Source organism: Sylvia atricapilla, chromosome 16 (genome assembly GCF_009819655.1).
Source record: "Sylvia atricapilla isolate bSylAtr1 chromosome 16, bSylAtr1.pri, whole genome shotgun sequence".
Lineage (NCBI taxonomy): Eukaryota > Metazoa > Chordata > Aves > Passeriformes > Sylviidae > Sylvia > Sylvia atricapilla.
In genome coordinates, this window is record NC_089155.1 from 14,968,173 (window position 1) to 14,981,489 (window position 13,317).

General features: G+C 44.5%; 1 protein-coding gene across 1 annotated transcript in view; it reads left to right on the top strand.

Moving 5' to 3' along the window:
* PREX1 (phosphatidylinositol-3,4,5-trisphosphate dependent Rac exchange factor 1) overlaps nt 1-13,317 on the top strand; it is a 105,210-nt gene that overhangs the window by 48,505 nt on the left and 43,388 nt on the right. The window contains exons 3-5 of the mRNA XM_066331022.1: nt 1,371-1,493; nt 6,015-6,119; nt 8,905-9,006. Of these exons, the coding sequence (XP_066187119.1) occupies nt 1,371-1,493; nt 6,015-6,119; nt 8,905-9,006 (330 nt within the window). The remainder of the gene's footprint in view (nt 1-1,370; nt 1,494-6,014; nt 6,120-8,904; nt 9,007-13,317) is intronic.

Consider the following 13,317-nt stretch of genomic DNA (forward strand, 5'->3'; position numbering starts at 1 on the left):
GAGCAGTGAAAGGATCCGAGCTCCCTGGCCTTTTTTTTGGTTCAGAGCCAGCCAGTGCAAATTCAGTGTGTTGGAATCTTTCAGTTTCTTGAGAGCTAGAAAGGAGCTCTGAGGCACAAGTGGGCATTAATGATGGCACACAGCACCAAATCTCAGAATTCCTGAAGGGAGAGGGAAGCAAAGACAAGGAAGATGCACCAGGCTCCACTCTGGACATACAGTCAGTTTGAATGGAGGAGTTTGAGAGAAGTACTCTGCCCATCCTTGTGAATAACAGAAGTACAGAGTTGAACCTGGCTACCTGACGAGAAGAAGGCCTTGAATTCCTGATCTTGTCTACCCCTGCAATACCAGAGAGGAACTGGTTTTAAACCAGGAATTGAGGTTTCAGTCCTAGCTTTAATGATTAGACTTAATTTACCGATTATTGTTTCTCTGAATTGCTGACACATCACCAGCCACCAGGCTGACTCAGTGCTACATCTGGTAAATAAATTCCACTGCATAAAGCTGAAGAGTTTAGTGTTACGGTAAGGCATTTTGAGAAGTGTTTGGAGATGTTAGGTGTGATCCCTTCCCACAGCAAATGCCAGGAAGATGAAAGCTGCTTCTGTCAGGCTGCATACTGCAGGGTCCACCCACTCCCTGAGCCAGACCTGGCAGGCTTCTTCCAGTGTGGGGAGGTGCACTTCAGGTCTGCCCTTTGCAAGTGACATCGTGAAAGCAAACTGATGGAGACACTGCCTGCAACACGTATGTCAGTGCAGGCTGCAGCATCTACTCTGCCCTTTCAGCCTGCCCTCCAGTGCCTGCCAGTACTGATGGCTGTTACCCCACATTGGGATTCTGCCCCTCTCTAGGCAGCGTTCCATCTCCTGCACCTGGATTCACACTTTCTTCTTGTATTTTGTATGAAAATGACCAAGATTTATAATGTGCTTGTAGCATCTTTCACCCTGGCAGTTTATTTCCCTTAGCACACATACATTCTAATCACAGGGATCATTAACTGTCACCAGTAATGCAAGGCTGAACCTCGTATGAATTTGAACCTTTTAATACCAGGTTGAATGAGGAGCTTCTTCCCGTTTAAATGTGCCTTTTGGTGTCACTGAGGTCACTGAAAGGGAACTCTAAATGCTGCTCTTGAGCTTTGTGAGAAATGTACGTTATTCTGTACTCTGGGCAGTGAAAGGATTTTTATAGGGGGCTAGGAAAGGGGCAAATACAGTGTAATTCATTCTTTACAAGTCTAAGCTTTGGATCCTGTCAAGGTAAGTCTAGAACTCCACAGTATTTTGGTGTTACTAGTTAGCAAAAAACTCTCAGATATATTAAAAACAAGCAATGTTTTTCTCCTTATATTTCAGATCTTATTTTCTAACATTGAAGACATTCTTGGTGTTCACAAGGAGTTCCTGGAGGCTCTGGAATTTTGTTTGCAACCAGAACCCCAGTCTCAGCATGAACTGGGAAATGTTTTTTTAAAATTTGTAAGTACAATGACTTAATGCTATCTGAAAATACAGTTTCCTGTCAAAGTTCTCCAGCCCCTTAGCAAGCCCTAATCTCTGAGGCTTGTAGCAATACTATGACAATGTCTGTCTTGTATGAAAGTTGTAGGCAGGGTGGGAAAAAACTTGTGAATGAGGTTAGAACAATGGATGCCACATCAAACTGAGCTAAACAACAATGTATTATTAGAAACTCTTCCCTTTCCTGTTGATTTTTTTTCCTTTTTTTCTCACCCATGGAAAAAGCAGCACAATTTCAAGCGTCTCAGCAGCAGTTCTCCTGCAGGTGTTTGCTGGTGCTGCAGGCTGTGTGGATCCCTGCTCCCTGCTTTGCAGCCCTTGCAGCTGCCCTCTCTGGGCTACACTTCTTTGGTCTTTCTCTTTGGACAGGGTTCTCTTGTTGCAGTATGCTCAGAAGAAGTTCTGGGACACCCTCAGTGGTGCTTTTTCATTATCTTTAAACCACAGCGAGTCCTGTGGGGAGCTGGTGTTGAGGAAGTGACATAAGGCCCCTGAATCTTCGATGTGCTGGTGTATCTGCTGTTGTGATCACCTGGCAAGGTCATTCCTAGTCCTGATTACAAACCCAGTACTTGTCAGCAGCCAGATGTTAGCACAGGTGCTTTTCTTTACAAACTCACTGTTAAAAATACTTAAAGATTTGGTGAACAGCTTGAGAATTCTTGAAGCACTGTTTTATCCAGACAGGGCATTTTTTAGTGGAGCATGTTTTCTCTACGTTTCTGTGTGTTGTATATCCTTGCAGCAATCTCCAGATGCACCACATGGAATTCCATCAGACTGCAGTGCTTGGGTCCTCTTCCTGGGATCTGTGTATCCTAATGTCCTCTAGTCTACGTGGGCCTGACTCTTCCTGCTCTGTCTTGGCCTGGTGGAGCCTTGCTCAGCAAAGATCCCCCAGCCTTCAGAAACAGAGCACTGCTTTTATAGAGCCAGGGAATCCTCAGGGCTGCAAAACACCTTTAGGACCATCGAGTCTCACGTCAACCCAGCACCACCACCATGTTCACCCTTAAACCAGCTGCTCAAGTGCCACACTGACACTTTTTTTGGATACATCGAAGGATGGTAGTTGTTATTGGCCCAATAGTGTCCCAAGGACCTCTAGTGCAGAAGAATTCAAGCCTTGAGTGACACCTAAAGCAAGCAAGCAGATTTTGCAAGGATTCCAAAAGAGAGGTTATTGCACATTGACTTTTTGAAGTATTTTAAGAGATGATGAAATGTGCTTGCTCCGATATTGAGGTGTGAAAATTGTTTTCCTTCAGAAAACAGACACTGCCTGCCCCACTGCAGTCCCTGTGGTCGGGTGATCAGAAGTTCATTGTCTGATGGTAGGTGTAGTTCAGTGTGACTGTAATGGTAAAGAACATCCCTGAATATTCATTCCAAATCCAATGCACAGCCTTAAAGAAGAGCAGCATGGGGATGTGTCTCTAGTGCCAGGGAGGGCACTGCACTGGCCGTGCAGTGAGCTCACCTCGGGAGCACAGGCTCGCTTTTGCAGGGCAGGAAAGGGCAGAGAATTGTCAGATCCTTTGTTTCTGAGATTGCCATATTGCTGGAGGTTTGGGGATGTAATAGCTAGAAACTTGTTCTAGGGAAATGTGTGTTACGCTCACTGTCTGGAGCAGTGTTGCATGAGTGGTCACTTTTACTGTCTAAGTCATCAGGGATATTGTTTTGTTGAGAATTATGCCTTCTGTTTAGGTTTTTGATGTTGACAAGGTTGCTTTCAGCCTTCTTTGAAATAAGAAAATGCCGTGTCTTGTTAAAAATATGTCCAGATAAAATGTTGCAGTTTTCCACATACCATATTTGCTTTTTTCTAGTCAAAATTATTTTCAAATTTGCACTAATTTGTGGGCAGGGCTCATGGATCCAAAATAACATATTTGGAGAATAAACTATTGGTTGAAGACTTATTTTAACCAAACTGAGAATAGTACAGACTTACTTCTGTCACCAAAACAGGTCTCGCTGTGTATCCAGCAGATTTGCTGAGTAAGAAAGTGCCATTTTTATCTGGTCACATCTCTGACCATAATTGCACTTTAACCTAGAGCAACTGCAGGTTCAGAATTCTTGGGCTAACATCTCTAATTATGTAACTGATAATTTCCTCACCAGGCTATGGGAGAGCCCAGGGCTGAGTATCACCCAGAGAGGAAATGAAACACTTCAGACAAGGAGTAATTTTCAGCATAGTTCTCATATTTGTGGGTCGCCGGCATGGGGTGCAGCTGGGAAAGACTTGAGGAGAGCACTCTGGTGTGGGGATAATTATTGTACTGTCTTGAGCTTTAGCAAAAGGATTTTGTCATGATCTAAATATAGCCTCCCAAAGTGCAGGCACTTAAAGCTGCAGTCAGAAACCCAAGCACTAGTGTAAGGGATTTTGTGAGCACTGGTGTAAGGGATGGTCTTGTGTTAACGGCTGCTGGTTTTAATTTCCAGCATGGTGCTTGTGTGTGCATCCAGGGAGCTGAGGAGAGGTGAGAGGAGAAAATGTGGCCAAAAGTATCTGTTTTACTCTGTACCTCTCCTGTTTTGATGGTCGACAACAATGCTATTGGGCTGTGGACCAGGCCTGCCTTTTCCTGCATCTGGTGGTCAGAAGCTTTTGTTTCTTTGCAGCTTCCCAGTATTGCACCCTAATAGCAGCACGAGCAGCTGCTGCTGAAGGATAAGAGTCCTGAACATCTGCACTCCAGCTCTTTGCACCATACCCTTTGTGGCTGTTGTTTTATTTGCTTTGTACCATTGTTCTTGTGTTTGGACATACATCTGTTTATTCTCAGTTCTTTCTTTTGAAGTACAAGGAGGGGAAAAATTGATCAGGTTAGTGACAAACCAAACCCAAACGCATTTTATGGACCCAGAACATGTATATCTACCATTCAGCATCTGACTCCTAAACTAACAAAAATGCAATTTCTTCTCCTTGTGACAATAGCAAAGGGAATACCCAGTGGCTGCAGCTGTATTCCCATGGTTTCCTGCTAGGGAAGTCCTTCAGCTGGAGGTAGTTTTTTGTGTGTGTCACTGCCAGCTGTCTTAAAAGTAGCTCAATGCTGCAAATACCTTCAGCTGACACAGGAAGCTCTAAGAGTGCTTGGACTCCAATCAAAACTCAGAAAAATTAACTTCCAAATTCTGTGGAGATTAAAAGGTTCAGATAGAAGTCTTCAGACCAGAATCCTGCTGTGAATGCAGCAGCAAACTCTGGAAGCCATTGGCTCAATGGCTTGGTGCCCTGAGATGGTAGCTCTGGAAAGCCTCACTTATCACCCTGCAGAGTACCCCAGTAATGCTTTGACATGACTTTTGATCTGCAAACTAGCTTGTCTGGCGCTGCCTTATGGCATAGAGGCCAACCTGAACCAGCAAATAAAGTAGTATGGTGAGAAGCACTCAAAAATGATGGGTTTTTTGTCTTCTCAATCAGTCATTTTGCCTAAAACTTAATACAATCTCATGATCCTCCTTTTTTCATGGTGAATGCAATACTAGAAGCTCTGAGCAGAGCTGCTGAAAGTTCAGCCCTTCCTACCAGCTTTGAGAGGATCAGCTTGCCCCTTGCCTTATCTGCTCGGGCATGGAAAAAGTCCTTCCTGCTTCTCTTGTGAATCACTGCAGTGTTTCCAGATATCCAGTGTTTGCAGTGGGTTCAGCATCTCCCATTTTAGATAGAAGGAGTTGCACTGTCTTTGAATCCGAAGGATCAGTGGAGCAGAACTTGCTGACCTTCATTTCTTCATAGGGGATTTCACTCCAGCGTGTGCTGGTGGGTGTGACCTGTCCCACTGTCCGAGTGTAGCTCAATCTGGTAGTGAAGTTACCTTTCCCTTTCTTTAGTATCTGCAGTATGGTGGTTATTTGGTGAAGTTCTTCCAGATACAGAGACTGTTATATATAGCTGTTGGGTTTTGTCTGCTCCTTGTTTCAGAACACAAAGTAAACCAGCCAGCCTTCTGGGGCCTGGCTCTCACCCCCTGAAGGGCAGGGGATTTCCAGCTGCCTGCTTTGTCTTGTAGTTCCCCTGCAGATCTCAGAGCTTCTTTTGGGCCTTGGTTCTTCCCAGGCTCCTGGACTTCTTCCTCCTGCAGGAGTGGCCAGCCCCTTGCTCCTGGCGACTTTCATGGAATATCCTGACACACATGCGAGTATTCCCAAGATAGCAAAATCCCTTCTTTCAGGAAAGAATACCCATGATCTCAGTGAAGTGTTGAGAGGAAAAGTGCTGGAAGCCTCAGTGTTCAGAAAAGTCTCTGTTAACTTACAACAGGGTAAGTCAGGAGTTGGTGAACACCTGTATACATTATTCACATTAGGTGAGTGTCATACACTTCACAAAAACTCCAATGCTAATGCCAGTTGGAGTCCACCTCTCTTTGTAAAGAATTTGGTAACAGACTGTGGCAAAATAATTTCTCTAGTGGTGTCTGAATCAAAAAATTTCCGTGTTTCTCCTTGCAGAAAGACAAATTCTTTGTGTACGAGGAGTACTGTAGCAACCACGAGAAAGCACTCAGACTGCTGATGGAATTGAACAAGATCCCGACAGTGAGAACATTCCTTCTGGTAAGCACCTTCTCTAGCACTCTTGACTGAATGATCTGACTTTGCCCTGTGCTCATGATCATTTTTTGGTATCCCAGGAATGCTGAGCATTTGGCAGGTATTACCCACTGCAGGTATGGAGCACTCAGGGTGGAGGCAGTCACTGATGAGCTGAGGCACAGAGCTGAGCACTACCCGCATGAGTGATTGCTGTGGAAACAAGGAAGGGTTTTGTTTTAAAGAATCAACAGAAGAAACGAGCACAGATGATGAAAGGAGTAATGCAATACTGAGCAACAGCAAGAAGACTGAGGCTAGCTCCCATTCAGTTTAGTTCCTTGCCCAGTTCTCTGACCAGCTCATCAGAAGAATGTGACCTGCTTCTGACACCCTTTTCTCCATGAGTCCCCTTTGGGGCAAGAAGTGTAGTCTGGATGAATTGTTTTGAGTGCATCATTGCTGCTTAAATAAAAAGTAACCCAGCTTCCATCCAGGAAGGGGCTGTGGCCATACAGCCTTCAAACGTGCCTCAGAGGCTGGGCTGGGAGAAGAAAAAATCAGTGGGCACTGCCTTCTACTGCTGCATTGTTTACTTTTCTTTCCTTTCTTGGTTGTTTCTCCTCCTTACTTTCACCCTAATTCTACTTGATTTTTGAATGTCTTGTTTTCTTGGCCATGGGTGCGTGTCATCTGTAACAGGGTTGGCACATAGGTGAGGGAATAATTCATCACATCAGCTGTTTTCCTAGTAAAGTCTGTGAAGTGAAATAAAAACTGTCTTTCTTGCAAAGGACCTGCTTTTCTTTCTGCTCTTGTTTTTTTGCTTGCTATGAAAGATCTGTTCTTTGCAGTGTAGTAGAGCAAAAGAAAACTTCCATGTAACCATCAGTCACAAGCAGGGCCAGAGCATTCCTTTAGCCACAAGATCCAGGCCTCAGAGGGAGCCTACTCTTGTGCTGTTGTGCAGCCAGAGTCTCTTTGTCATGTCTAAATTTTAATGAACCTGATCAAACCATTGCTTTGAATTACTAAATGGCCCTTACCTTGTTCATTTAGTTATTTTGGGTGCTTCTGGTGAGGGAAACCAATGAGAAAGAGGAAGGAAGGTAAACACCCTCCTTCCCAACCTTCCGAATGTTCTCCACTTCCAATGGATTGACAAAGTTTTCTGCTTGGGTTAGAGCCAGCAGCTGGCAAAGTGGTTATGAGGGACATCAGAGATGTCACACTGTCTGCCTGCTGCAGCACATCAATCCAAGAGACTCTTCAAATGGCAGTTATATGGGAAGAAGGGCTGCACTGATGTGTTTGCTTAGCTGTGGTGCTAAGTTTCTTCCAGGCCTCCCTGCCCTTCCCCTCTCCTCCCAAACCAGTGCTACAATGCTTCGATGCAGAGAAGGCAGCACTGAAGTACAGAGCTTTACTTGTGAGGGTAGATTTGGCCTGATTGCCCCCTCACAGCTGCTGAAACACAGAATGTGGGAATGTGTCTGAAAAGTCAGTAAGTGTTAAAGGGCAGTTTTGAGCCCAGAGCTAGAGAGAGGGCTGAAAGGAGAGATGGGAAAGACTGAATCACTTGAGACTTGGAAACTGGACAGGGAGCATTGTGAGCTGGGTAGACAATGCCACAGATCTAGAATAGCCTGGGGACAGGTTATTTTACAGACAATTGTTTGTAAAAATACCAGTTAGGGCTAATGAGAGTTTTTGTATGATGTCTGTGAACATTCCTGAAGAGAAGAATTGTAGTGCTATAGCCAAAAGACTCAATAAATTTCAGCGTGTCTGAGCCACAGCATGTATTTCACAGGGGAAAAAGTTACTGGTGATGCCCCAAAGCAGGAACTTCTTGGCTGAACTGCCTTTAAAGTTCAGCTTCTGTGTGGACAGGACAGATTTGCAACTGGAGTGACTTTTGGAGCCAAGTCCATATTCATGCTTGAGCGTAGGAATGTAGACTAGTTTGTCTGAAATAGACTTGAAGTCCACCTGAATCTACTACCTCTCTCTGGCAGCAGCCAGTAGAGTCAGCAGGGAAATGTTTGAAAAGCTTACAGTAGGGCAGTATTGATCTGTCATAAAGATTACAGATTATTGTTACAAATTAAGGACAGATCAAGGACTAAAAGGTGGGTTTTCCCGGTGCCATACCCTGTTCTTGAGCTGCCGTACTCTATGAATTGTGAGAAATGAATTTGGATAATGTGTGGAGAAGTTCCATGCGTGCTGGTCAGCCAGCTAGTGTGCCCAGGCTGTTTGCCCAGCTGTGCTCAGGAATAATGTTTTCCCAGAGAATTGATGGATGTTATGCAGATGACTCATTCATTTCAATTCCAGGTCACTTCAGATGTAAGAATTGGACTGAAGTTAATTGCATGATTACTACTCAGTAGGCTTTATTTTAGCCTTCAAGAATTTTCTGGACTGACAGTATACAACTTTACAGAGTGAACAAAAACAGGTCATATCTGTTGTGGGGGTAAATTGGATTATTTTAGGCAATGGTCCATCTAGGTTTGCTGTTTGTCATTGTATTGTTAGGATGGTTTTTGAGTCATCACCTGTATAATACTTCTCTGAGAAGATACCTTTCTGCACAGCCATTATTATCCACTACAAATTTTCTTCTGCTGATGCCTGCAGAACTTTTGGCTGTATGTCAGTGGTGAATGAATTGACATTTCCTGTACCTTAGGTGTGGTAAAGTACTTTCTCACTGTAATACCTGTCTAGAAACATAAAATTGTGTCAAAAATCATCTGGAAGCTTTGTGTCTGAGGTAACGTGTTTCTTTTTTTGATTATAGGGTTGCATGCTTTTGGGAGGCAGAAAGACAACAGACATTCCACTAGAGGGTTATCTGCTGACTCCAATTCAGAGAATTTGCAAATATCCTCTTCTGCTCAAGGTAAACCAGAGGAAGTATATCTCCAGATGGTTGTTTGATTCTTGGAATGATTCTGCATTTCTCTAGCCTTGACTTTTGTTGTCACTATTGCTTTCCTGATTTACTCTTCTGAGAGTCGGATCTTCTCTGAAGAAAGTTGCTTTTTATTGGTACAGGCACAAAGCTGCCTGACGCTGGCAGGCTGCTAAATGCTGTAATGGTCAGGGTAGAGCAGACAGGGTGACTGACTGACTAACCACAGCCTTTTGGCTTCAGTGCTCTTCAGATGTCTCTGCTTGTGTTCCAGCCCCTTCCTGTGAAGCTGTGTGCAGTTGGATTGTCCACTGCTCCGAGGGACTGGGTGTCTCTGGGGCCTCTAAACAGGATATGGTTTTCATTATAAGGTCTTTAGTCTGATGGTGATCAGGTCAGTAATGATCAAAATCCTGTTTGGCAGCTTGTTTGAGAACTCTCTGCTTGTCTCAGGGAGTTGCCAGCGGGCGGGTGCCAATCCAGAAATGGCTGTGGTATGTGGCACTACTTGGCCCCTTGCTAGTATTTCTGCTGTAGAGGATAAAGCATAAAAGGCCTAAAAAGAGCTAACTTGCCTCTCATCCTTTCTGCTCAGGGCTGGGTCACCTGCCTGCTGGGGACAAGGAGAGGGAAACGGAGACAGCAGTTTCTGGGAGAGCTTGCATCCCCCAGTGGGACAGATACATAGACAGGAGTGTGGCCAACAGCCACCAATCTTCCACAGTGTCAGGCTCTTCCTCAGCCAGAGTCACACTGTGCTTACTAAAAGAAAAGTAATTTAAAAAAAATACAAAGACTTCCCCTCATATTTTGAAAGAAAGTCCCTTTATGAGTTCTGGAATAGAGTAAGAGTTCTGTGATGAATTGTCAAAACTCTGGGGACCAAACATCCTTTCCCTGAAAGCCAAAGCCAATACCCCCAAGATGAAGACTGCAGCAGTGTTCCTTGCTTTCAGGCCTCAGTGGGGTAAAGATGAATTTGCCCTCCCTGTGCCTGCCCTTAGCTCTGGGGCAGCTGACCCAGACCCACGTGTACCTGTTGAACAAACAGCCAGGTCACACACTGTTCACCAGTTGGAACTTCATGGACAGGAAATAGAAGTTTTAAGAAAAAGCAAAGAGAAATTAGGTTTTCATTAGGCAGCAAATCTGCCTCAGTCAGTGAGATAATAACATAACTAGAAGTAGTTCAGTCAGAAAATGTCAGTGACCATTATAAAGTGTGGTTGATTCTGATTCTCAAAGGTAGTGAATTTATAGCAAATAAGTTGTGTCCCATTCAAGACTTGTTTGATAGTTGCTAGCATGAAATTCCCAGAGTGGACACAAATGTCTCAGACATGAGAACATTTAAGGGAAAACACAGGCAGATTCTGTTCATGCTGACCAGGAAAATGGAGCTCTCAAAGCAAGGAAAAAAGAGATAGATTTAAAAATAGCACAATCCTCAAATTAAGTGTTTGCTCTCCCTTTGCTACTGAACTTCAGTTATGGCTCCTGAAATAGCTCTTTTGTGTTCATGGGGATTGGATCTGACTTTATCTAATTCCCAGGGCAAACAGATACTATTGTATTCTACTGATGAGAAAGGTCTTAGACCAAAGCTAGCCTACTTTCTTCTTTTACTTTGTTTTTAGCAAGAGTTTGTGAATATCCAGATTATCTGGTAACTTTGATATGACCTTGTCTAAAGTAAGTATTTGGTGTAGCCGAGTAGGGGGGTTTGATAAAGCTAGTATGCGCAAGATAATTCAGACTTGTTTGTGTTTGAAAGGAAACCCAAGTAGTAGGGTAAGGCACATATTTTAAATACTGTAACTACTTTTTTATTAATAACATATATGTGTGTGTGTGTGTGTGTGTGTTCTTCAGAACAATAGCATCTGGCATATGGAATTGATTTGGGTTACTTGATTAGGAATAATGCACTAGAATATCTCCAAGTGCTGATCCACTTCAAGCATTGTGATAATTTCCAATGAAATATGGCATCCTGCAGCAAGTGACCTTATGTTTTCTCATCCTCTGATGAAGCTGTTTGGGTGTTTTTAAGGAACAAATGATGGAGACAGAACAATGATTCAGATGATGGTGATCGATAAAGTTCAATTTTATTTATAGTTTCCCAGTTTTTGTGACACAAGCATTGCAGTTTTGAAGTGCCTGACTGTAAACAGGTCTTTGGTTGGGATTTTCAGTTTGGGGATTTTCTTTGGGGGAAGGTGGGGGGGTGTTATTTTGTGGGTGGGGTTTGTTGGGTTTTTTTTTAAGTTGGGTTTGGGGAAGGGGTTTGAGTTCTATAATTTTTGTTGCTTTTTCTCTGTCTCATTTGCAAGCCTTTTGTGTGGTTTGAAGGATGGGACTCAAACCCGACTATGGCGTTTCATAATCTCTGTACAAATAGAGAAGGAATGATTTTAATATTTTTGCCCCAGGGCAGTTCTTGTCTACGTCAGACAGCATGCAAGAAAATTGGTGTAGAATTTGTCAGTCAGTAAATTAGTTCCTTTTAACTGAGAAAGGGGCTTGGATTGGACTAGGCTCAGGCCAGACGAAACTCTTGGCTGTGCTGGGCACTGGTTTTTGGGAAGAAGGAAGGTGGCAGAGGTAAAGGGACACCGGGAGGACATAAGCCGTGTTTAAAGAGGCTGCGGAGGCGCAGGGGCGGTGGCTGGAGACCTCGTCCTGCAGCGCTTCAGCCCGGGTTTGGGCGAGGGCAGCTCACTGCGGACTCCACGGGCTAGTCCCAACCCCGCTGCCTAAGAGTGGAAGCAGCTGCCGTGTAAACCAGTCTCTGAAGAAAAACAGTCTTTTCCCTTAATGAAGAGCATTTCTGTCCGCAGAAGCACCCCCTGGGGCGGTGGCGATCATGAGTTAATCACAGGGTGGTGTGCGGATTCGGCACGGTGCCTCTGTCCCCTTCCTGCGGCACGGGGAATGTGCAGCACACGGCAGCTCCGGAGCCCGGGGCTCGGGCCCTCCTCAGCCCTGCAGAGCCGGGCTTTGCCCGCACTCCGGCCAGAAACAGACATCCACCTCGAGCCTTTCAGAACAGCGCGGCAGCCACAGCCCCAGCCGCACTCGGGCAGGAATTGTGTATGGCCGCATGCGGGGAAGAGTCACTGGCCCGGGGAGGGACAGAGAAACCGGTGTGCAGGGAGCAGTGGGGATGGGATGGGATGGGATGGGGAAAGGGAAAGGGAAGGGAAGGGAAGGGCCAGCAGGGAGCACACACAGGCCTTCATGGATCACTGCCTGCCCTTGCAAAGGCAGAGATGGAAGCCGCTGGTGTGCACACAGAACAGGAGGAAGGAGCCTCCCTAATTGTCTCCCTGGTCTCTCCATTCCTCTCAGAGCTGTTCGAGAAACAGAACCTTGTATTTGGCCGTAGTTGAATATATTTATCTTTGGGGGATTGGCTTTTCTCCCCCCCTTCCCTCCTCCAAGAGGAGTTGTGTTGCTCTTAGATTTATGATATTGTGTGGTTGAAATCCAACTCTGTGTAGCGTAATTTTAAAAATTGTCTGTTCCCTAAAGAGCTGTAAGGAGCAGTGCCAATTTATAAATCATGCTTTTGTCTTCCACACACATATATAATCACAAATAACTGCTGGTATTTATAAAACCAGAAACACATTTCTATTGCACTTTAAATTAGTATTTGTTGTAGGTTCAGTGGCATATTTAAGCTAATCTGTTTTATCTGATCTACCATTGCTTGTCAAGTGTTTACCCTGCAGACACATTGACATAAATTACCAACTTTAACAATATGCAGAATAAAAAAACTATTGTGATGTGCAGGTACACAGAGGAAGTCTCATGTAACATTTATCTTCTGGTTAGTTTAAATGGGAAATTAATTTTATACAAATATAACAAACTGTAAAATACAAATATAAAACTCTCAGGAACATCTATGTTTACAGAAAGGCGGTTTGGGTTTTTGTTGCCTTTTAAATTTTTTTAAGCACATTTGGAGCTGAACTGTTGATGAACATAATGTTTTGACCAAAGGAGTAGGTAGTGTTTTGTTATCTCTGCAAAGCTGCATTGCTGGGCAGCCAAGGAGGGGCTGGCAGCAGGGATCTGCCCCAGTGCCAGCACCCGTGCACAAGGGCTGCCTCGGCCGTGTCTCAGCGTCCTCAGGGCAAGAAAGGTAGGAGGAAGGAATTCCTCAAAAAAAGAAAGGTGTCACTTTGAGCTGCAAAGTGCACATTTGCTGTCAGTTTGGAGTACACAGTCAGGACTGTGTGACACTGGAGGGCACGGGCAGGGGTATCAGACACTTCTTAAAAA